The 21,942-nt window shown below is 40.8% G+C and overlaps 2 protein-coding genes across 12 annotated transcripts in view; one reads left to right on the top strand and one right to left on the bottom strand.

Annotated features, from left to right (window-relative positions):
- plce1 (phospholipase C, epsilon 1) overlaps positions 1–10,230 on the top strand; it is a 78,908-nt gene extending 68,678 nt beyond the window's left edge. For 6 of the 9 annotated variants that reach the window (XM_026163075.1, XM_026163072.1, XM_026163074.1 and 3 more), the window contains 10 exons: positions 82–372; positions 741–904; positions 1,791–2,052; positions 2,213–2,331; positions 2,552–2,680; positions 2,768–2,965; positions 3,107–3,298; positions 3,395–3,607; positions 4,540–4,651; positions 6,538–10,230. In XM_026163075.1, coding sequence (XP_026018860.1) covers positions 82–372; positions 741–904; positions 1,791–2,052; positions 2,213–2,331; positions 2,552–2,680; positions 2,768–2,965; positions 3,107–3,298; positions 3,395–3,607; positions 4,540–4,651; positions 6,538–6,725 — 1,868 coding nt within the window. In that variant the 3' untranslated portion in view covers positions 6,726–10,230. Of the gene's footprint in view, positions 1–81; positions 373–740; positions 905–1,790; positions 2,053–2,212; positions 2,332–2,551; positions 2,681–2,767; positions 2,966–3,106; positions 3,299–3,394; positions 3,608–4,539; positions 4,749–6,537 lie in introns of all 9 variants that reach the window. The other 3 variants (XM_026163079.1, XM_026163078.1, XM_026163076.1) reach the window with 1 other exon arrangement.
- A 3,333-nt stretch (positions 10,231–13,563) lies between these two features.
- LOC113019379 (protocadherin-15-like) overlaps positions 13,564–21,942 on the bottom strand; it is a 248,355-nt gene continuing 239,976 nt past the window's right edge. Inside the window, exon 40 of one of the 3 annotated variants that reach the window (XM_026163064.1) lies at positions 13,564–14,940. In XM_026163064.1, the coding sequence (XP_026018849.1) occupies positions 14,176–14,940 (765 nt within the window). In that variant the 3' untranslated portion in view covers positions 13,564–14,175. Of the gene's footprint in view, positions 14,941–18,450; positions 20,103–21,942 lie in introns of those variants that run through there. The other 2 variants (XM_026163065.1, XM_026163062.1) reach the window with 2 other exon arrangements.

Raw genomic sequence — 21,942 nt, 5'->3', positions numbered from 1 at the left:
TATCCTAACTTAAATCATGTAGGACCCACATCACTTAATGGAGAAGTTTTCATGGCCTTTAAAAGTGTCTCTGTCCCTCAGGTGGTTCGGAGCGACTCAGCTGGGAGGAGCAGCAAACATCTCCTGTCCTCAACCCCTCCACCTCACTCAGCGCCATCATCCGCACACCAAAGTGTTACCACATCTCCTCCGTCAACGAGAACGCCGCCAAGCGCCTGTGCCGCCGTTACTCTCAAAAGCTCATCCAGCACACGGAGTGCCAGATGCTCAGAACCTACCCGGCGGCCACCAGGATCGACTCAACCAACCCCAACCCTCTGCTTTTCTGGCAGCATGGCATCCAGCTGGTGGCACTCAATTATCAGACTGATGGTGAGCGTATGTCTGTATGAAGGGCCGTTCACTTCTGACAAACAGCACTTCAGAATTTAATATAACACTGTAATAGCCAGAGGATGATAAAGAAGAAATGACAGTTTTATCATTTTATTGCAGCCCTTTTCTTTTTTTCTTTTTTTTTTACAGCGGTGAAAAAAATAATTTCATATTAGGTTTGGTGAGACTTTTCGTGCATGCTCTCACTTAAACGTGGATGTTTTGTTTAAAGGAAAATCTCTTGTCTTCTACAACAGCAAATAGACAAGAACGATTTCAAATTGTCAAACAACTGACAGTATCCAAACGACGTAGCGCTCTTTATGACCTGTTTTAGAAAAACGTACTCTCTGTATCCTCCCCAGACCTGCCCATGCAGTTGAACACGGCGCTATTTGAGGCCAACGGTGGATGTGGCTACGTACTGAAGCCGGCAGTGTTATGGGACCGTAGCTGTCCACTTTATCAGCAGTTCTGTCCGATGGAGCGGGATGTGGAGAAAATGAGCCCTGCTGTCTACTCCCTCACAGTGAGTTAGGAAGAATGTCCTCTTCACCCTTCAGCCCTGAACTTTGCTCGACATTACATGCCACAGCTACGTGTTAGAGCTCAAACACCTGACATAGTCATATCCAACATTAAACAGTCTTGTCAGCTGCCTAGTACAAATGCAGACAGGTCTCGGTAGCAGGTAGTCGTCAGGTGAGCACACAGCAAGCGAGTGAGTGTCATGCCCACTCAGGTGGACCCACATCTGAAGCTACTGAAGCCTAAAGCCTACATGTGAGTTCAACTGAGGACCTGATAATGGCTGAATTTCCAGTTTGCATTTTAAGTATTCATAAATATTCCATAAATAAATCCATATGAATTTGTTACATCCTTTTCAATCTTCATCTACTGTATATGGTGCAGTTTTTGAACTCTCTAGGCCTTTAAAACTTAAAACTCACCGACATACCTGCATATTTGCAGTGCATTAAGGTGCTCAATATATTAATAATATAATGAGTATAAATATGCTAAGATGCTTAAGGGTTTGCCACTGAAGTTACATTTTTACAAAACTGTTAAATGAAGTAAAATTAATATCAGTGTACATTTTGATGGTATATCTTTACATACTGTTTGTGGGTCTCATACAGGTTTGTTATAACTCAAAAAAGGCTTAATCTTAATAATTGGTAGATTTTTATTTTACTGCTTTTAATTACAATAAAGTCAAAGTAATTTGTATATATATTTGTTATCTTAAATGATATCATACACATTGAAATGTTTAGTTTGTGTGTGTGTATATTGGAGAATTAGGTAACTTTAAGAAATGGTAAAAGAACGTTAAATACATTTTTATATTCTTGGGTCGTCTAATAGTCTTTAACGATATGACACCTCCGCTGCTCTTTTCTGCTCAGATTGTGTCCGGGCAGAACGTTTGTCCCAGCAACAGTGCCGGCAGCCCCTGCATCGAGCTGGATGTTCTGGGCATGCCCATCGACAGCTGCCACTTCCGTACCAAACCGATCCACCGCAACACCCTCAACCCCATGTGGAACGAACACTTTCAGTTCACTGTGCATTTTGAAGAGATGTGTTTCCTGCGATTTGCCGTGGTGGAGAACAACAGTTCCCAGACCACAGCTCAGAGGACTCTCCCACTTAAAGCCCTCAAACCAGGTAGAAATACCAGATAATGTACATCTGATAAAACTTTGTCTCCAGGCTGTAGATGGGACTTTTATACACCAATAAAAATATGATGTAATCAGTCTATTTCAAACCACTAAAAGGTTTTCAAGACCGTTTAATTTTTTGTTTTTATGTGTTTGTGTTGTAGGTTACAGACATGTACAGTTGAGAACACAGCACAACGAGTCTCTTGAAGTCTCCAGCTTATTTATCTACAGCCACAGAACAGAGGAAGGTCCAGCAGGGGGCGCTACTGCCTCATCTTTGGTAAGATTTATTCAGGTTTGCTGCTTTTAAGAAAAACTGTAGATCAGATTCGACTTCTTCGTGTTACTGTAATTTTAAGAAACTTCTTTAAGGCGCACTAAATAATGCTTTGCAATCCAAATAAATTCAGAGAAAGTGGAGAAAGTAAGAGGGAGCATCTGGCATTCAGTGTGTTTTTATAATGACCTGCTGCCTTACATCTCTCTGACTCCCAAAACAGCTGTTCAGTTCTGAGGAGAAGCATGCGTCCCAGCAGCACAGGGTGACGGTGCACTGCGCTCCCGGTCCTGAACCCTTCACTGTTTTCTGTGTTACTGAGCAGACCACCGCCAAACAGCTGCTGGACGTGGTCAGTGCTGTAGAATCTGTAGAGCATTTATAAAGGCTGCAGTCACGGGAGTCACACACTTTTAAGCTTTATCTCTCTTCTCTACAGGTTGTGGGGTCAGCGGGAAACCCATCCGAATACTTTTTGTGTGAGGAGAAGGTTCCCCTGTTGAAGGAACGCAGCGAGGTGAAGCGCTGCCCGCAGCACCGAGCTCTAGCACCTGAGGAGGAGGTGGTCAGGGTGGTGTCCAGCTGGAACACTGAGGAGGGATATGTGAGGAGACTGTGCCTCAAAACTAGAGAGGAGGTACACATGTTTAGTATATGCAGTTAGAGTAATAAGCGGTTTCTCAAAAGCTTTTGTGAAGGCTATTTTGCAGACTCTGGCTCCCCCTTGTGGTTGTGTCATGCACTGTTTGACTGTTACTGTTGCTTTTAATTGCTGCAGAACTTGAATGAGAAGAACACGGTGGTGGAGGGAGAGGAGGAGGTGACTGTGGCAGGCAGAGAAGGAGGTGGAGGAGGAGGAGGAGGGGAGGATGATATGTTCTTTGTCCAGGTCCATGAAGTTTCACCCGAACAGCCTCACACTGTCATCAAAGCTCCACGCTACAGCACGGCTCAGGATATCATACAGCAGGTGAGTCCAGGAAAAACAAACACATTATATAAACAAGCATGAGTCACAGCAGAAAGCACATCCTAATATTTTCAATTTTCTTTGTTTTTTGGCCAGACTCTGTCAAAGGCTAAGTATTCCTACAGTATCCTCGCTAACCCCAATCCATGCGACTACGTGTTGATGGAGGAAGTGACCAAGGACGTCGGCTCTAAGAAGTCCTCGTCCACCAAGCCTCTTCAGCGAGTGCTGCTGGATCACGAGTGTGTCTACCAAGCTCAGAGCCGCTGGCGGGGCGCGGGAAAGTTTATTCTTAAACTCAAAGAGCAGGTAGCTCTGAGCACGACGACCAATTTCTAGTCCTAGAGACTCTTTAGGTTTTTTTCTTAGTTTTATTTAATATTTATGTTTATTGTAGCAATACTTTTAAAGAACATTTTTGTTTTTTTGCTTTCCTTGTGCACGTCCACAAAGGAGACCGTTTTATATGTGCAACTTTGCTCTCAGCCACCATCTTTCTAACATGCTGTTCTTTCTGGGGATGCAGCGATACATCGGGCGAACATCTATATTGGTGATAACAGCCTTGTTGTATCAGCCAATAGGATGACCAATATAACTCAACTGATATTTATCTGCTGAGTTGCATCCTTTTTAATAGTGATGAAGAGCCAGAAGGCCAAATGGGTGTTAAAAACATCAGTATGAGTGTTGGCCCAGAGTTTGATAATCGCTGCATGCCTAGTTCCTGCTCAGTACGCTGTTGCTTGCTCACCAATGTGTTTTAGCATGCTTAATTGCCTACATGAAATAACCCGTTCCTGTGACCTTTATTTCCCAAATCTTTCATCTGTTTTGTGCTTTTGTGATTTCCTTTGTAGTGTTTTCCATCTGCTTTGTTACTAATATGCTTATGTAACTCTATGCTCTGTACATTTTAATGCTTTTAGCGTTTTATCTATTTGTCATCGTTTTGCGCTCGATTTTTGTTTGTTTTGTTTTTTTCTCGCTCTGACAGCCTGGAAATAATGTGTTTAAATGTCCTGCCTTGCTAAATAAAGGTCTAATGCCTCTGTAAGCTCTATTTGTTTAAGTTTTTTCGTCTGTCTTGAGACAAAATGTGATCTGAAGAAATAGAAAAAAGTAAAGGGGATCATGTACATTGGTGTTTTCTCAGCTCTTATGAGTCTGCTCAGGCTTTATTGGCACATTTCTTATGCTGTAAATGCATCTCTTTTACACGGATTCACTTCTGTTTCCAGGTGGTGAGGGAGGACAAAAAGAAAGTCATTTCCTTTGCCAGTGAGCTCAAGAAGCTGACTAGTCGCAGCCGCAGCATGACAACTGGCAGCGGAGTGGATGGCCCTGCCCAGAGTAAGGATGATAGAGCTGCATGCTGTGTGGCTCTGACAGAGCTCCAGGAGTGAGGCTCACACTCTGCCTGCCGTGTTTGCATGGAAAAGCAACAGAGGTACCGTATGTCATCTCTAACCTCTAACATTCGAGAAGTAGAACTCAGTGTGAGTGGGAAAAATTGCCACTATTTTTGAAAAGTACAAGCAGAGTTTGGATGGGATAGATTTAACATTGTTGATGGATTATAGGTGTCATGTAAGTACAATGCAAAAACCAAACAAAAGTATGGTAGCTCTCAGGGTGATCGACCTTTCTTTTAAAGTGCCTTACACTCTTCTTATTATTATAGTTTTTTTTAAAGTCTCCCAATTGAGATTTTGGATGATACTTATTTTTTTTTAATGTTTTAATCTTTCAAAAGTTTTATGGAAAATTAAAGTCATGATAATAATAATGATAATGATAATAATAAAAAAACAGGCTATTTATTAACTCCAAATCTGCTCCAGGCTGCAGGATCTTCTGACTCACGTCTCCAAAGTGATCTGCAGAGTTTTTGTTCAAAAAAAGAAATAAAGTGAAAATGAATGGAAGCATATTCATTTTTAATCTAACTCCACCATTAAAACTCTAAGTGTAAGTGGTGTTTTTATCCTGTGTCGAGCTTCTTCTTGTACCTGAACCTGAACAAATTTAACGTGAAATTGAGGCTAATAAATGAATAAAAAAATAAATAAAATCCCTGCAATAAATAGAAACATTACAGTGTATACACTCACTGGATGTACTTCGTCTGCTGCACCAGACACTAGACTGGCTATTGTGTTATCATTATGAGGAAGATGAATGCTGTAGTAGCCTGTACCTGTCAGGTTTAGTCTCACAGAGGCATCATCAAAATGCAAACGCCGCTCATAACTGTGGCAGTCTGCATTGCAGTGATAGGTAATTACATTTCTGATAGGTTGATCACCTGTCATCGTGTGATGACGTCACTGTTTCTGACAATGACGCCCAGTGTGTATTCTTGACATTTAACAAATGTCTGGAACTTTTTTTCCCCCCTTCATAAAACAATTGCAGTGCCCTTTTGAAATCTTTTGTCATTCAGATCCTGTCTTCTTCTTCTTCTTACCTACTTTTGCAGGCTTATTGCTGGATTCATTAGCAGTTTATCATCACAGCTAGGTTAGCAGATGTGTGTTAAAACAGCAGAAATGTGTATTTCATGACCCAAATGAGAGGCTATGCATGAGAGAACTACAGAAACGTGATCAAATATTGCTCAACAGGGCAACACAGTCATTCTCCTTCATTTAGGATTGCGTTTTTAACGTCATTGCTGTTTTCTCATTGGGACTGAACCCTCTCATACTTCATTCTAAAAGTAGTAACAATACTCCCCTTGTAAGGACTTTGAAGTAAATTAATCCTAATTACAGACTATGCTACAAAGAAGGGTCATACAGTACAAGGCTAAGTGGCAATTGTCACCATCGGTCAGCTGTAGAAGACGTGTTTAATCAGCACCCTCAATTGCGACTTTCAATTTAAAACAGATTAAAAAAAGTAGCCCTGAAGAAGCAAAACCATGTGACAAATGTGCAGGTGATGCACAATAATATGCTAACTGGAACGCAGAAAAAGATTTGTATTTGTGCTTGTGGTCATTTTTGCAGTTTACTTCAAAGTCTGTTGTTTTAAAACCCCTTACAGTCTAATATTGAAACGGCAGCCATTTTTCACATTTTTAACAGAAGATCACTTTGCGGTGTAGCAACAATTCATTGTGGTTGTGTTATTAACAAGTGTTGTGTTGTGTCTTTCTTTAAACTCTTTTTTTTTTTTTTTTAACTAAATATTGAAAAACAGAAATATGAAAATAGATCCTATTTCCTCTTCAGGGTACCTGTCTGCAGCTGCAGGTCTGAGGGCATGGGTGACAGAGGGCAGGGTGGGGGCTGGAAGGTTCCTACAGGCCTCCTCCAACTCTTTCAGAGAGGAGCTCCTATCTGTCCACCTTCCCACCTCTTCTCTGACCCCTTCAGCCTGGAAGCTTTACCTCCTCAGGAACTGGAAGACCCACAAATGAGTTCTAGACACAGAGAGACTTGCATTGACTACTTCTTAACTTGGAGAATTTCTCTTTTCACAAGGTGTTTTCAGTGATGGTCTCGTGCATTGTCGGGTTCTGAGATTCCCTCCTGTCAAAGTCTTGAAGGAATCCAATCCTACCCTGTGTTAAATGAGCAAGTGAAGGACAGGATTCAGTCCAGGCTCTGTTACTGGGTTAGGTGACAGGTAATGAGCCCCTTTTGCTTGGGAGGAGATTGGCGAGCCCACCCGCTGTCATCCAAGTCATCCACGAGGACTGTGATGGTCGTGGGCTGGTAGCTCAGCTCCTCTTGGGGCAGCTGTTTTTATTGAAGTCCGCTGGGACATGAAATGGCAAACTGTCCCTCATATTTCAAATAAATAAGAGAGGATAAAAAAGATTCCTGTGTCACATACAGAGAATAATTCTGGCTTTGATGGTTGCTAAATTGCCATTGGATTTATTGAAATAGTAAAACACAAACTATTTGGAGTATTTATTTTCCCTTTTCAAGGACTATTAAATCTCCACAAGTGACTACACGCCTTGTGCACTAGCATAATTGTTTGAATAAATCTTTTGTACAGTATGTTTAAAACAAAGAAGTAAAATCCACACTTGCTAGTAAATGTTAAAATGGACGAAGAGATGTAGGAGATTGTTGCTTCCTCAGGTATGGGCTCATTTGGTTGAGGGCATTGTGAAGGAGGCTGACAAGCTGGCTTGTTTGGTTCTTTCCCTACTGTTCCAGTTTCACAGTACTGTAAGAGCACATTTTGGGGCAGTGCAGATGAGCAAAGCTCACAGAAAGACGCAGCAAATGTGAGGATAAAGAATCGGAGGCTTCTATTCTATTTAAATGTCGTAAAAATGGAAGCAGTTTATCGGACACTACCGTATTTGCCCTAAATAGTCGATATATGAGGAGCGTTTTAAGGCAGTGTAGGCACACACTATTATATTCTGCAAATGCAAATGTGGAGCAACTTCTCACTGTTTTGGTAAAGTTGTCTTGTGTCGGTTTAAAATGTTGCAACACTGCCTCCAACATTTGATGATTTTGTGGCTGTATATCTGAGGATGATCTGCTTTGTTTTACAGAGTATCTTATTGCTCACATCATTGTGCACAAATATCAACCATATCTCACCTTGTCAGCCAAACTGAGCAGCTTAAAAAGTTAAAAATGTTTATATATGAATATATATACATTACTATATATATATTTAAAATGTAATTTAAACATGGGGTATTGCTTTTTAATAGTGTGAATACAATGCGATCACCAGAACTGTTTGTTAACCTTTTTTGTGCAACAGTAAGCTTTCTGAATATTTACATTGTTAAATGCAAAACTGGTGGAGCCCAAAACATAGTTACAAATTTAGTCAGACAGTCATTACTTCAGAGATTGTTCAAATATGGACATTTCCTCTGTTGGACCTAATTGAGTATTTCCTGCAAATTCCTACATTATTTTATTGGTGCAATGATGGTTGTAGTGCTAAGATCCTTTGGAGAGCATCCCGGTCTTCTTCAAACAATGTTTTGCACTTTTCGTTTTCCTTTTGGTGTCGTCATCAATGTTTTTGTGTTACTGTCTAATTAGTGACAGCGACTTGATTGTTATGGTTAGAACTGCTTCTGTCTTGTTATGTCGTTGTATTTATTACTTTCAATTTCAGCCCAGTCACAAATTTAGTTTTAAAGAAAGCACAAGTACATTTTGGGGGAGTTTTTTGTCAGACTTATAGGTATGTATTCCGTGTTCCCCAACAGAATTGAATGTTCGTAATGCAATTGATTGGTTTTTCTTTATTTATTGGTCTGGACTTACTGTCCTTGATTTTAAGAGCAGCATCTTTATAGATATTTAATGTAAGTAATGACTAGATTTTTTTTTCTTTCTTCTGCACATCTAAATCTACATTCAAAATTAATTTGGTGCCACTTTTCTCTCTTTTAATTAGCGACATTTCAATATTTTAGGACTAATAGTAACTTTTTATTTTACTTCCTCCCATTTGGTTAATGACGTTACCAAATATACATTAAAAAATAATAACATTAAGATGTAAAACGACATGATACATCTTGATTATTACCCAAAAAGGAGCCGTGACACAAAATCAAGTCCATCATCAAGACTCAAGAACACAGACCTGCTGTATTAGGGTTATTTTATTTCTCCATTTAAAATTTTCACTCAGAAAAATCACTTTTGAGTCTCTTTATTGAAAGCTGTTTCAATTCATTCCTGCTTACTCAGCTTTAGGCTTATTATAAATCCTACTTTTATAAAAATGGAATCATTTTTTTTTACCAATATTCCAGAATACTAAAAATTTAACAAATTAGAATTATTTGTTTAAAGAAGCTTAAAAACCTTTCAAAAAAGGCTTAATGCCAAGTAATGAGTTATAGTTTTAGTGCAATAGTGAAGATCTGTTATTCTTCATCTTTTTAATACCTACAAACGACTGACATGTTCCACTTTAACTCATACTTTCAACTTGTGACCATCAATTAATGGGTTAAATTTGACCTGATTAATATTAATCACATGCATGGATTATGTTTTGTTGGGAGTAAGGGAGTAGGGTGGGACCTAAGGCTTATGATATTTAAGGTAGATGAGACTGTGATCCCAGAAACCACAACTCTATATCGGTGATAATTAAGCTGGAATCCTTTAATCCAGTCAGGCTTTTGTTACTCTAACTGTTTCTAATTTAAACTTTGGATAAAAAAAAAAGCCATTACGCGAAGCAAAACCTAATCTTTCACGAAATGGTCATTACAACTACATGCCTGGATGAAAGCGATATCAGCTCTAATAAGCGTGTGAAATCCACAGTGATTCCACACAGGAAGGGACATTTTCAGTTTTAAATCTGAGTTATAACACCACCACATCTTGTTTCCTTTTTTTCTCTAACCTCTAGACCTCGTTTCTGAATGTAACTGTTCTTAACCTGAGACAAATGTGTGTTTGAAGTTATTTATTTGAATGTGAAGCCCTGGTTGGCATTTGTGTTGTTTATGCGTAAGTTCCTGTAAGTAGTTATTAGTGTTTGTTTATTTATTTCAGTATGTGAGAGGGTGAACTCTACTGCCCTGACTTTACTCAAACGTATTTAGATATGTAAAGAAATATTTTACTGTAAAATATTAAGTGTATTATTCATACTTATGGCATGTTATTCTGCAGTATGCAGCAGCATTTTATTTTCCATAACTGTGGACTAAATCTGACAATTTGAGACTTTATTTTACATTTTGGTGTATTCATTATATCCACGTGTATGCTGTCAAGCTATGTTTTGATTGTTAGCACTTTCCATAAGTGGTCCACTATACACTTTAACATCCGCTCTCTGTGTTATGCCATGACTGTCAAGTGAACATTTGTCTATTTACTTGAATTTACTTTAAATGGATGGTAATCGGTGGATTTTATTTTTTGTCATATGAATCACAATAAAAATGGGAAATACTTTGATCTCTTTCTTATGTCCAGAGGAGGGCGTATCCAGGATTTCTAGAAACTGTTATGCATTTTGAGATTGATAAGACCACGTGGCAATTTTCCACTTGATTGTAGTCCATCTTCAATGACCATGGATGGACACATGTCCGGATCTTATTTATCTTATTTATTTTCTAATTTTCTCGTTGAATGGTAGAGATTTAGAGTTTCTAATCTGAGTTTGCAGAGGATGGTCCAAAAAACGGAAAATATCCAATGAGCAGCAGTTCTTTGAGCAAAAATGTGTTTTTGGTGCCAAAGGTTAGAAAAAACGTGGCCGGACTGCTTGGAGTACCACTTGTAACTCTATGCAGAAGAGCATCTCTGAATGTTAGGGCAGCAGAAGACCACACTGGGTACTAGCTAACAACAGGAAACGGAGTACAGTTCACATAGGCTCAGTGAAAGTGAACAATAGAAGATTGAGAAAATGTTACCTGATGTACTAAGTCTTAATTTCTGCTGTGACATTCAGTTTAGAATTTGGAATAAACAACATGAAAGCATGGATCCATCCAATCTTGTATCAGTGCTTCAGCCTGCTGGTGGTGATGTAATGATGTGAGTAATATTTCCTAATATTCCCTTAGTAGGAATAACCTACCTGAGCATTGTTGCTGACCACATCCATCTTTTTATGACCCCAGTGTGCCCATCTGTCCGACTGTGTGATGCTATCGTGTCAATATGGACTAAGGATTCCAGCACCTTGTTTAATCCATACCATGAAGAATTAAAGCAGATTTGATAGAAAACAGGGTCCAACCCAATAATGGCAAAGTGTACAAAATAAAATGGCCTGTGAGAGTTTAAAGCCAGCTTCTTTGTAACCTGTCAGAGATGTTTTGAGCATTTTATAATTAAGCAAACATGATGGCTCACTTTGTTTTGGGGATGAAATGTTCTGTCTCACAATGTTCCAGCTACTAATCAAATCTCTGGTTGCTCTGTCAGAGCTTAATAAGCCACGTTCAGCCTGTCTTCTCCAGTAAAGCAGTGGCCTCCGGAATCGGTGAAAATTTTAACAATCAATTTTGTTGAATCAGTGTTAGCTGCTCAGATGTGCCCTTCCTTCCAGAAACTGTTTAAAATATGACTCTGGTACACTCCACTAATTCCAGGTAATAAGGAGCACACAGTTTCAAATATCACCACCCGTACTGCACCCTCTGTTGATTTCCTTAATGCAAAATTATGTGGTCATCCAATTAAAGGTGAAAGTTTTAAACCCCGGTAATTCTGGAGCTTAATGATCCCAGTCTTTCAAGACTTCAAATAAAACTGTATGCAGTTCACAATTAAAAAGTTTCCTCCAGCCTTATTGTGAGCAACTTTGATAAAGGAGAGGGCTTCATGTGCAAAGTTAAGCAGATTTCCTATGGTAGTGTGGAATTATAATTAAAAGGAATCTCTTCTTTCAGTATCTTCTGATCAATATCGGTTTAAATGAAATTTAATTAACTATTAATGGCGCAGAAGAAGTTTTTTTTTGTTCATGAAATTAAAGCTTTGGTTTTACACTTTTGGCAATATATGCCTTCTTGCAAGAGAAGATCAATAAGAGAAAGGCATGAAGACTGGAAACTGCATCCATGAACTTTAGTAATTAGCATTTTTCTTTTAATTAATTTATAAAATATGTGAAATTGAGAAGTTTGGGACAAAGCTGTAACCTTCTTTTTTTTACTGCTGCTAAGCAGGAAGGAGGCATATCGGTCTTTTTTCATATTTATTAGACAGGTGTTTAAGTGATATTGATCTTGTTTAAGCAAGAATAAAATTAACTCTTATTTTAAGTCCTTTTTTCAAGGGGTCATTTTAAATAAAATCATTAAAAACTCTTTAAAGTATGTTATAGTTGCCGTATAATCATCTTTCCTCACTATAACGTTGCTGTGAGTTTGCATCTACCCCTGAACCCCAAATCTCCACCACCACCTCGTTAACTGTCCCTCAGTGTGACAGCTTTAGCCAAGCTTAAAATTAACTCTAGCAGTTTCATTTGGCTTGATTCTCCTGCTTTCTTTATGTTGTGGAGATGCTGTGCTTAGCTTGTAGGTGCATCTTCAAATGGGAACTGCTGCTCTTAAGACCTAACCGACGGTTACTAATCACCACAATGTCCTTTTCACTTGCTTTCAAGTCAAAAATTAAAACAACTGCAGCAACAAACTGCACTTCTTTGAAATATTTGAGTCTGGTTTCCAAATCCAAATGCTCATAGCCTGTATACAGACCCAATGCTGCCAACCAAAGCATTAGCTCTTCGGCTAATAAAATGCTAGAACGTATCGAATAAGCTGTACCACACAGTGGGATGTATTGTTTTTTAGAAGTTCCAATAAAAACATTCCAAAAAGCACCAACCCCATAACATCAGGTAACAGGTATTCACTACAAGACAAGGCGGTAATTTTCATATCTCAAATTGGTAATTTAACATATCACTCTACAGGGGGTGAAGCTAGGCTGAAGTGCCTGTTGGCAAAAAGCAGAGGTTTTGACTTTACATGCACAGCTTCTACCTAATTTATTGAAAGATGCTGTTTTAGTGACTGTTCCGAATTTCGGTTATCCAAAAACCCTAAATGCTTCCAGGCCGGTTGCCCGTACAACAGCGGTGATGAAAATCCTTGTAAAATTTGTTAAGACGGAGCTTTTAAGGAAAACAGAGTATGTGCTTTAATCCCTATGCAGTTTGCTTAGAGACCAAAGAGAAGAGTAGACAACGCCACTGTGAGCTTATTGAACCTAATTGTCAAAAGTATTGTTGATTTTTATTTGGCCTTCAATACAATTAAATTCCATATTTTAATATGAAAATCTTGAGGATCTGAAACCTGTTTCATCAAGTCTGCTCCTTGAATGGCTCCAAGGAAACAAATATATGTCAAAGGTTTTCAAACCTGAGCACACTGGACCAACGGTGTGTTGCTGCCCGTCCTACTGGTACACTGCAGAAGGTGTATGGAACAATGAAGGAGGTGTAGTCCCTCCAAAGTCTTCACTTCACCAAAAATCAGCAGCTAGATAGTTAAATCTTGTTCCAACAGGACCATGATACCAAACACACTTAACTAATTTTGGAATGAAAAAAGCAGGCTAACATTAATCTGCTGAAATAGCCTTCCCAAAAACTCAACTCTATTGAAAATTTGCGGACTATGCTAAAAAGCCGTGTCCGTGACAGGAAACCAACCAATTTAAAAAGGAGGGTGTTGAAGTTGAACCTTGGCTCCTGTTTTTCCAGCCTTCAAGGTTACAGCTTGGGGTTTAGCAGCATATCATCAAGTTAGCGAAACCACATTTCAATGGCTGGAATTTTATTTGGATAAAGTCTGCTAAGCAACTTTACAAGGATAAAAAGGCAAGTGTGAACAATACACGACTTCATGTGTTAATGAAACATGTCAGGCAAATTCAAGATGAGTTGCGTCAGTAGTCGTAATACTGAATGAGTCACTCAGTTCCATACAGACACCAGTCGCTTAAAGGGCCATTAAAAAGTTCACGCACCTTTGCCTCTGCTATCAAAGTAGAAATATAAGTCCTCTCAGTTTAGGTCCAGTTTTCTAAAGGTGTTGCAGCTCTGAAATCAGGTCAGTTTCAGTGGAGAAGGTACAAAAAAGTGACATTTAATAAGTAATCCAAATAACCAATTAAACGCCAATGAATTTGTTCTGTTTTTGCTTCAAATATAGTTCCATCACTTCTCTAAATGTAAATAAAATAAAGTTCTACTGGCTGATATGTGAGGAATCTTCCATCACAGACAACAGACTAGCAAATCATGTAATTAGATTTCTTCCAATTGACCTGGAGCATCCCTGTTAGTTCCACAACTAATGAACAGAAATCATGTCTCAATGTTTCAGTGATCTTGGCAATATGGGACGAGCACAGTGGCGTAGCGTTCAGTCAGAGTTTGGTCATGGGTATGTGAAGGCTGTTCCACGGCCCCATCCATAACTCCTCCTCGTCTGACTGCGTTCTGTCACTCGGGCACTCCAGCGGCTCTCTGATGACGAGTCCGTCCGTGTCGTCGTTACTGCCGTCTACCTTGGACTCTCTCTCGCCTTCTTCCGACTCGTTTCTCTCCGCTGTGCTCTGGGACTGCTCCGTGCCTTCCTGTGCCACTTTGAGCAGGTTCGATTTCGACGCCACGCTTTCAGGGCCTGCGTTGCTGGTGCTGGTTGACCCTGAAGAAACGCTGGATTGTCGCGTGTTGAACACATTCAGCGTTTTGCTGTCAGGATTGGAGAAAGAGGACGTGGTTGTCGTGGTGGCAACCGTTCCCGAGCTCTGGAAAGTGCGGAGTGTGTTGCACCCGCCATCCAGCGTCGTTCTGAAGCTGTTCAGGGGAACTCTTTCTTCCAGTGTGGCAGCCATTTTGTCTAGTTTTTTAAAGTGCTTTGCCAGCCTTGAGCTGAAGATAGGAGAGGGGAGTTTGAGGTTGTTGTTCGTAGTAGTGGTTTGCGTGGGCCCTGTGGTGTTTACTGAGCGTCGGGTGCGGATGATGGAGCCATTCTGGGCCACGTAGATGCTCCCGTTAACGTTGACTTGGCTGTTGTGGGTGGAGGACAAGCGCCCACGTTGGGTTTCTGGCGCGCTTTCCTCACCCGTGGAGCTGGTCTCGTACTCTCGGTCAAACACCAACTTGACCCGACGTTTTCTGCTGCCCTGCTGAGAGAAACACATCAATAATGTGACTTTAAACTGCTGACCTTGGGAGTTTCATTGAGGCAAGAGAAATGAATCGTAAAAGTGATGATACAAAGCACAAAAAGTGAACATCTGCTGTCTGCCTCAAAGTGCTTTTTCGATAATGCCTCAAAACTCCTTCGGTGAACTGTACTGAGTAGTTACCCTGATGATGTATTGTGGTGTGCACTGGGGAACTTCACACAGTTCACACATCTACTCACAAAAGGCCATCGAAAGTTTAAAACTGAAATTAAAGGCATTTTGGAGAATAATGCACTCCTTCTTCCTTCTCTCACTAGCAGCGAGTGCCTCTGTGGTGTCGACATTGAACACATTTGCCTTACATGCAAAAAGTCTCTGGTTTGAGATCAGGAGGAGATACAAACCCAGCCTCAGGGGGTGTCAAAAGCTAGTGTACTTCCTCTGCCAGTCCCCAAGCCTGGATAAATAGGAAGGCTTTCTCAGGAAGAACTGTACCAAATCAAGTCTGTTTACCCATCTGCTGTAGCAAACCCTTGGGAAATAAGTACTTTTAGTTGCACCAGCAGCTTTGCAAGGATGTGTAAAAAGTTGACAGGGTGATGGCGTATCTCCATGATCTAATCTTTTTCAAAAATAAAGACTGACTATGTTTGACCCACATAAGTATTCTTGATTTATGATTTTAAGCTTCATTTCCAAGGTTTGGTTTGATTTAGGCGTACAAACTAGGATTAAAGCCTTTCATGACATTAAACAGCTTCCTTTGCGAGCATCAGAGACTTACCGGTGATGATATTAGCATCCATTTAACAAACAGTTATTCCCACAACTAACAGAGGTGTTACTACAAGTTGTAACAACCACCTGGGTCTCATTCCCAAGGTGTCAAAGCTGCTGGTGTCTTGTAGAGAAGCACAAGGTATCCAATGGCATCCCTGCTGTGATGCATTCGGTGGCAATACTGGGGCAAAACCGAGAGAGGTCCCACTCCCAACTCATTATGTACAGTATGGGCGCTTGTAAAGGACGGCCTTGTTTTAACTTGAATAGTTTACAATGTCTGAAAAATAAGCAGGAGGTAAAAGCAACAGCAAGAACTATTCGGCGAGTGAAAATCAAGCAAAACAAAAAGTGCAAAGTACAAAGCTTCCAAACAGGACATGGCCCGCTGGCTGACAGAGACACTGTGATTTATTTATGTGTTGCTTTTTAAAAGAGGACAGTTATCTCTCAGCATCCAGTGCTACCGCTGCCAGTGCATCAAGGCAGCTACACCAAAGGACACCTTGTGTGTTTCTCTGTGACAGAAGCGGTATCTGACAGAACAGCATTGTGTGATGGGCTAGGAAGACGATGTGTTACAATATCAGCACAGTGGCTTTCTGGGTTAATACAGTCTTTTAGGAAGACATCCTAAAAAATGCTGGGTAAAATCTATAACTAATAATAAATGATTTGACTAACTGTGAACATTGATAGCATTTATGTTTAGGTTACATTGCATTCAGAGTTCTCTCATAGTCGGAAATGGCCAAAGGACGAATTCCACAACCCTGATTCCAAAAAAGTTGTTACACTGTATAAAATGTAAATCAAAACAGAATGCAGTGATATCCAAATCTCATAAACCCATGTTTTATTCATAATAGAACACAGAAAATAAATGGAATTAAAAAAAACAAAAAACTGTTTAAACTGAGACATAAATTAGCTCGCTTTGAATTTGATGGGAGCAACTCAAAAAAGTTGGAACGACAGCAACAAAAGCCTGGAAATGTAAGTGATTCAAAAAAGGAACAGCTAGATGAAAATCTTGTAACTGATTAGATTAAGTGGGACTGGATGGCCACATCATTGGGACTAAAGAGGACTATCACCATCTGGTTTGATATCAGTGCTCAGTTCAAAAACCTGCATCCTTGCGTCAATGCGTTAGCGTGGTTAGCTTGTTATCGCATTAGCGCCGAGCAGCCCCATGCACGGGGCGATCTGCGTTAACTCGCCAACGGAGATTTGCCACGTTAATGCGGTTATGGCGTTAACGTGGTTTTAATGAGATTAACGCTGACAGCACTAGTAAAGACTCAAAATATCAGAAATAAACAATCACAATAACCCATGAACACACACTAGGTGACAATAGGAACGAAAGTCTGAGATGGTGTTGTTTTTTAAGGGAAGGCCTTACATATTTCAGCAAGACAATGCTAAACCACATAGTGCATCTATTACAAGAATATGGGTTTGTAAGAGTTGAGGTGCTGAACTTGCCTCCCTGCAATCCAGAGTTTTCCCCAACCGGGAAACATTTGGCACATAAAGGAAAACTATGACAAATAAGACCCTGGACTGTTGGGGAGCTAGCTTCACTTACCAGACAAGAAATGTCCAGAAACTGCTCTCCTCTGACTAAAAAAAGGGGTTAAAGTTGGGACTGTTGCTGCCATCAACTTTAAATTCTTCACACAACAGTCCAACATTTATGGAACTGGGGTTGTATTTCAGTTGATATATGTATTTATATGGAAATAAGGCTATCTACACACCAGACTGAAGACATGCCAAACCTTCTCTGGTCAGAAGACCCAACATTTCCATGTCATTTGTAAAGATTTTGATTTAATTGCTGTTAAAATAAACGTTTTTTCATTTTAAAGTGAGAAAATGAGCAACAATAAAAAAAACACTTTGACTCACTGCAAATACAAAGACATGTCAGCAGTGTGACTCAACAAACCGGCCTTTGGATCATCTAATGATGAGGTTTTTTGTGTTTTTTTAAATGAAAAAAACTGAAATGGGGAAATGATTTTGGAAATATAGCACATGTTGGTCTTGGATGTAATCTTTTAGAACACAAAACTAAATTATTTAAGTATAATATAGTAGGTCAGGGTCAACACTGCTACATGTTCACACACACATACACACCATGTAACCCTTAAAGATTTAAAGAACCTTCATTGTATAGAAGAAAGTACATGTTCTCCATAACAAAGAAAGCATCTTTTCTTCCTGCTGGTAAACGCTGCTGGAAGAGCTGACTGCTAGCAGAAGAATGAGCAAAGAAAGAGAAATGACTAATGAAAAAAAGCTTGAGTAAACCTTAAGTGCAACAAAGAGAGGTCAGTAAATAATCTCTGAGCCGTAGCAGCATAAGAGAAACAATCAGCTCGAAGTGGGAGCTTTCACAATCGGAAAACGAGACAAGTCGGCTCAGGGGGGAAAAAAAACTGTAGATGTAAAGCAGAAAAGCACTTCACGAAGACGAGAGAAAGGCTGACTGGGGAAAAAAGGGGGATTAAAGTTACAAGCCAAAGAAAGAAAGAAAAAAAGAAGAAGAGAGACAGTCAGAGAGGGCAGCAGAGGACACGCCGACACTTTAAATTACAGTGGATGTAAATCACGCCAAACAAGAAAACACAAAAAAGAGAGAGATTAAAGTTATAAATTCCACTCAGGTAATGACTTCACTCTCAATCCAAGCATTTTCACCCCAGACCTTACTGAGTGGCAAAGAATTTAATCTCGGCTCAGCTGACTCCCAAATCCCCCTCTTCTTCATCTTTGGGATCTTCGCCTTCTTCCCCATCGTGGTCGCTGCTTTTCTCCTCCTCCTCATCCTCTTCGCTGTCCTCCATGATTGGTGACAAGTCGTCCGAGCTGTCCGTCGGGCCTGAGCTGATGTCTGACTGGGTGTGACTGGAAGCTTGCCTGCTCGTTGACGGCTTTCCCAATCCAGCACTTTTTACCTCTTCTTCTTCAGATTCCTCGCTCTCTTCTTCACTCTCTGGCTCTGTTGCTTCACGTGAAGGCCGTCTGGAAGTTTTGGGCCTGGAACTAGAAACGGTTGAACGCGAATGTCTAGAACTTTCCGAGTCCCTGCTGCTCTTTCTATCAGTCTCTTTGCCGCTCCGGTCTCGCCGTCTGCTGCTGCGTTCCCTTCTAAAGCTCCCTCTACTGCTTCTGCTTTTATGACTCCTGCTGTTGCTGCTCACAGAACTATCACTAACGTGTCTTTTTGCCGGTTTTCTACTCATTTTTTTCCTCTCATCTTCCGTCTCAGACTCAGACCACTCTCCCAGCTCATCTTGGCTTTCCTCTTCCTTTGCGTTTCCTGAGTCGGACTCAGTTTTTTCTGTTTCTGTGTCATACTCGGCCTCGTCTGTTTCTGCCGGGACACGTAACGTGTGGCTGCTTGCGTCTGAGAAACTGAATTCCGACAGAGACTCTTTGCTGCCACTTCCTGTTTCCGAATCACTTTGAACACCGCCGCGAAATCTTTGTTCTTTTCTCCACCATCCCTCAATGGAGCTGTTCGGCTCTCCGAACTCCCACCTCCTCCCCTCCTCTCCTGTGGCTCCCTTAGACACTAAAGCAGAAACGCTCATATCTCCCATGGAGCCATCCATCTTCCCTGTGTCCCAGCTTTCGCCATTGCTCCACTGTCCACCTCCCACCCTGGCTGGTCCCTGGAGCCTTCTGGCTAGGGAGATAAGACTGAGGGCCCCGCTCAGCTTTTGTTCCATTGCTGGGGGTTTGCTTGCTTCAGTGGACATCTGGAAATAACTCCCATCTATGACCATGCTGCCATCCCGGCTGAAAGACTGGCCAGAGGACAACAGTCCAGGGAGCCGTCCCCTGTGCTCTGGCCTGATGCCTCCTCCTCCTCCAACTGCATTGTTTGAGCCGCCACCTCTGTTGTTTCTCCCCCATGTTTCTACTTCTTCTCTTCCTCCCCTCTCCCTCCTTATTTCTACTGCTTCATCTCTGCCTACCCTTTTATTTTCCCTCTTCCCTGCTCCCCCATTCTCAAACCCAATTCTCACTCCTCCCGCTTTTCCCTCCACTTTTTCTCTTCCTCGGCCTCCCTCCTCTATCGGTCCAATTCTGGCTTTGTTCCACGGAGGGTGAATGGCAGGAGGCTGTCCAGACTTTTTCCCTGCAGAGGACAGCGCCGTACTCACTCGCATCAAAGCCTGCAACCTGGTAGCCACGCTCGAGCTCTTAGGTTTAGTGTTAGCAGTTGTACTGCCTTCTTGTTTTTTGTCATCCTCAGTTCTCACGTGTCCGTGGGTCTTTCTCAGGGCTGGAATAGTTTGAGCCTGAAGGTGGGAAGGGTGTGGAGCTAATTTGTCTCCTTGAACTTTTCTCCTCACCTGGTGCAATGATGACATTAGTCCAAAAACAAGTTAGATAACACTAACATTTGACCATAAAGAGCAACCACTACATATTAACTTTACAGCATGCTTTCAATATGAATAGTCACATTCCATTATGTAGTACATTGTAACAAAAATAAAAAAGGATGTACTGCAACCTTAAAAGGATAGCTGAACATTTAGGATTAACAGACAGATCCCAAATAGCATCCACATACAGGCCTAATCTGCGTTACTTTTAGCGCTTGCAAATATGGGCCAAACACACATTGCCATCTGAGATGAGAAGAGCCTGAATTAGGGTTTCTTTTTAGGATAATGCTGTACAGTGTTTGTCTTTCTAGCTAATTCCTCCCGTTTCAATCTTTCTGCTTTCAGTCACTGTAAATCTTGAGCCACCCTTCATTTCTGATGCGCTGATTTATTGCATGTGCAAACATATGCAGGAATACTAATGATCTTAAGAGTCATTATGTGGTATGAACACCTTTATTCTTCAGCCTGAACTCTCTTAGGCAAGCTTTATTATAACTTATTTCTTCAGGAATAGTTCTCCAGGCTGTGTTGAGGATATTTCAAAGCTCTTCTTTGGATGTTGGCTGCCCTTTGTTCTGTTCTCTGTCACGATGATCCCACACAGATTCTGTAATGTTAGGGTCCAGGCTCTAGGGAGGCCAGTCCATGACTTTTATTGCACTGTCTGCACTACAGAAAATTGAAGTTACTGCCGATCAGAAATCCTTCCAAATGGTATTTCAATAGTGGATCTAAATCTGACTTTTCTGACTTTCTGTTTTGACAAGATCTCCAACACCAGCGGTCCCCAGCCGTTTTTTGCGCCTTGGACCGGTTTAATGTCAGACAATATTTTCACGGACCGGCTTTTAAGGTGTGGCGGATAAATACACCCAAATAAAAAATATAACCAAGAGAAAAACTGTGGTATATTGTAAATATAATACTAAACGCAAATTCACCGCGTAATTGTGTAACTTTATTAGCAGCGTCCTCCTGAAATGCGCCACATCTCCCCCTTAATGCTCTCTGGTTGCTATGGTAACACAAATATTTCTTTCAAAATAAGACACACAACTACAACGCGGGAAAAGACCCAGGGAAACCGAGTTAACAATAAAACCCCTGAAGACCATAAATTTCACACCCGAGCCTCGACTCTCATGGCCTGGTACCAAACGACTCACGGACCCGTAACGGTCCCCAGCCCGGGGGTTGGGGACGACTGCCCAACAACACTAGCTGAAATGCACCCGCAAACCATGACAGAGCCTCCACGGTGTTTTACAGATGACTGTAGACGCTCGCTGTTGTAGCTTTCTCCTCTCCTCCCTGGCTCCCTCTTCTATCATCTAATTTTATCTATTCTATTCAATCTAGTTCTTGGAAAATTTACTTCAAGCTTTTCTCCCAATTTTCTTACATAATAATGGCTTCTTGACAGGCACTGTTCCCTTGAGACATTTTAGCTCTTTGGGAATCACACTGTTGGTGCAAAATGACTAGTTTATGCCTACAAAACTGGGTAATTTGGGCATTTTTGGCAGAGGAAACCAAAGAAAAGGGAATAAATTATGTGATTGTGCAACAGACTGATAGTAACAAAGAAGCGAAATATGCTATTTAAAACGAGCTTGTTGCTAAGTTCTGTGTGGACACTACACCAGTTCATCCCTTGAGTTAGGTGTATTATTTATGCTCGAATGATTTATAGGTCGGTGTTAACGAACTCTTACTCTGAAAATCATCAGATACAAACACTGGAATGAACATGAGTAAAAAAGCAGCCAATGTCCAAAGAAGATCTAAGTATTGCAGT

Source organism: Astatotilapia calliptera, chromosome 3 (assembly GCF_900246225.1).
Source record: "Astatotilapia calliptera chromosome 3, fAstCal1.2, whole genome shotgun sequence".
In the NCBI taxonomy this organism is placed as follows: domain Eukaryota; kingdom Metazoa; phylum Chordata; class Actinopteri; order Cichliformes; family Cichlidae; genus Astatotilapia; species Astatotilapia calliptera.
This window is presented reverse-complemented; position numbering and strand designations above follow the sequence as displayed.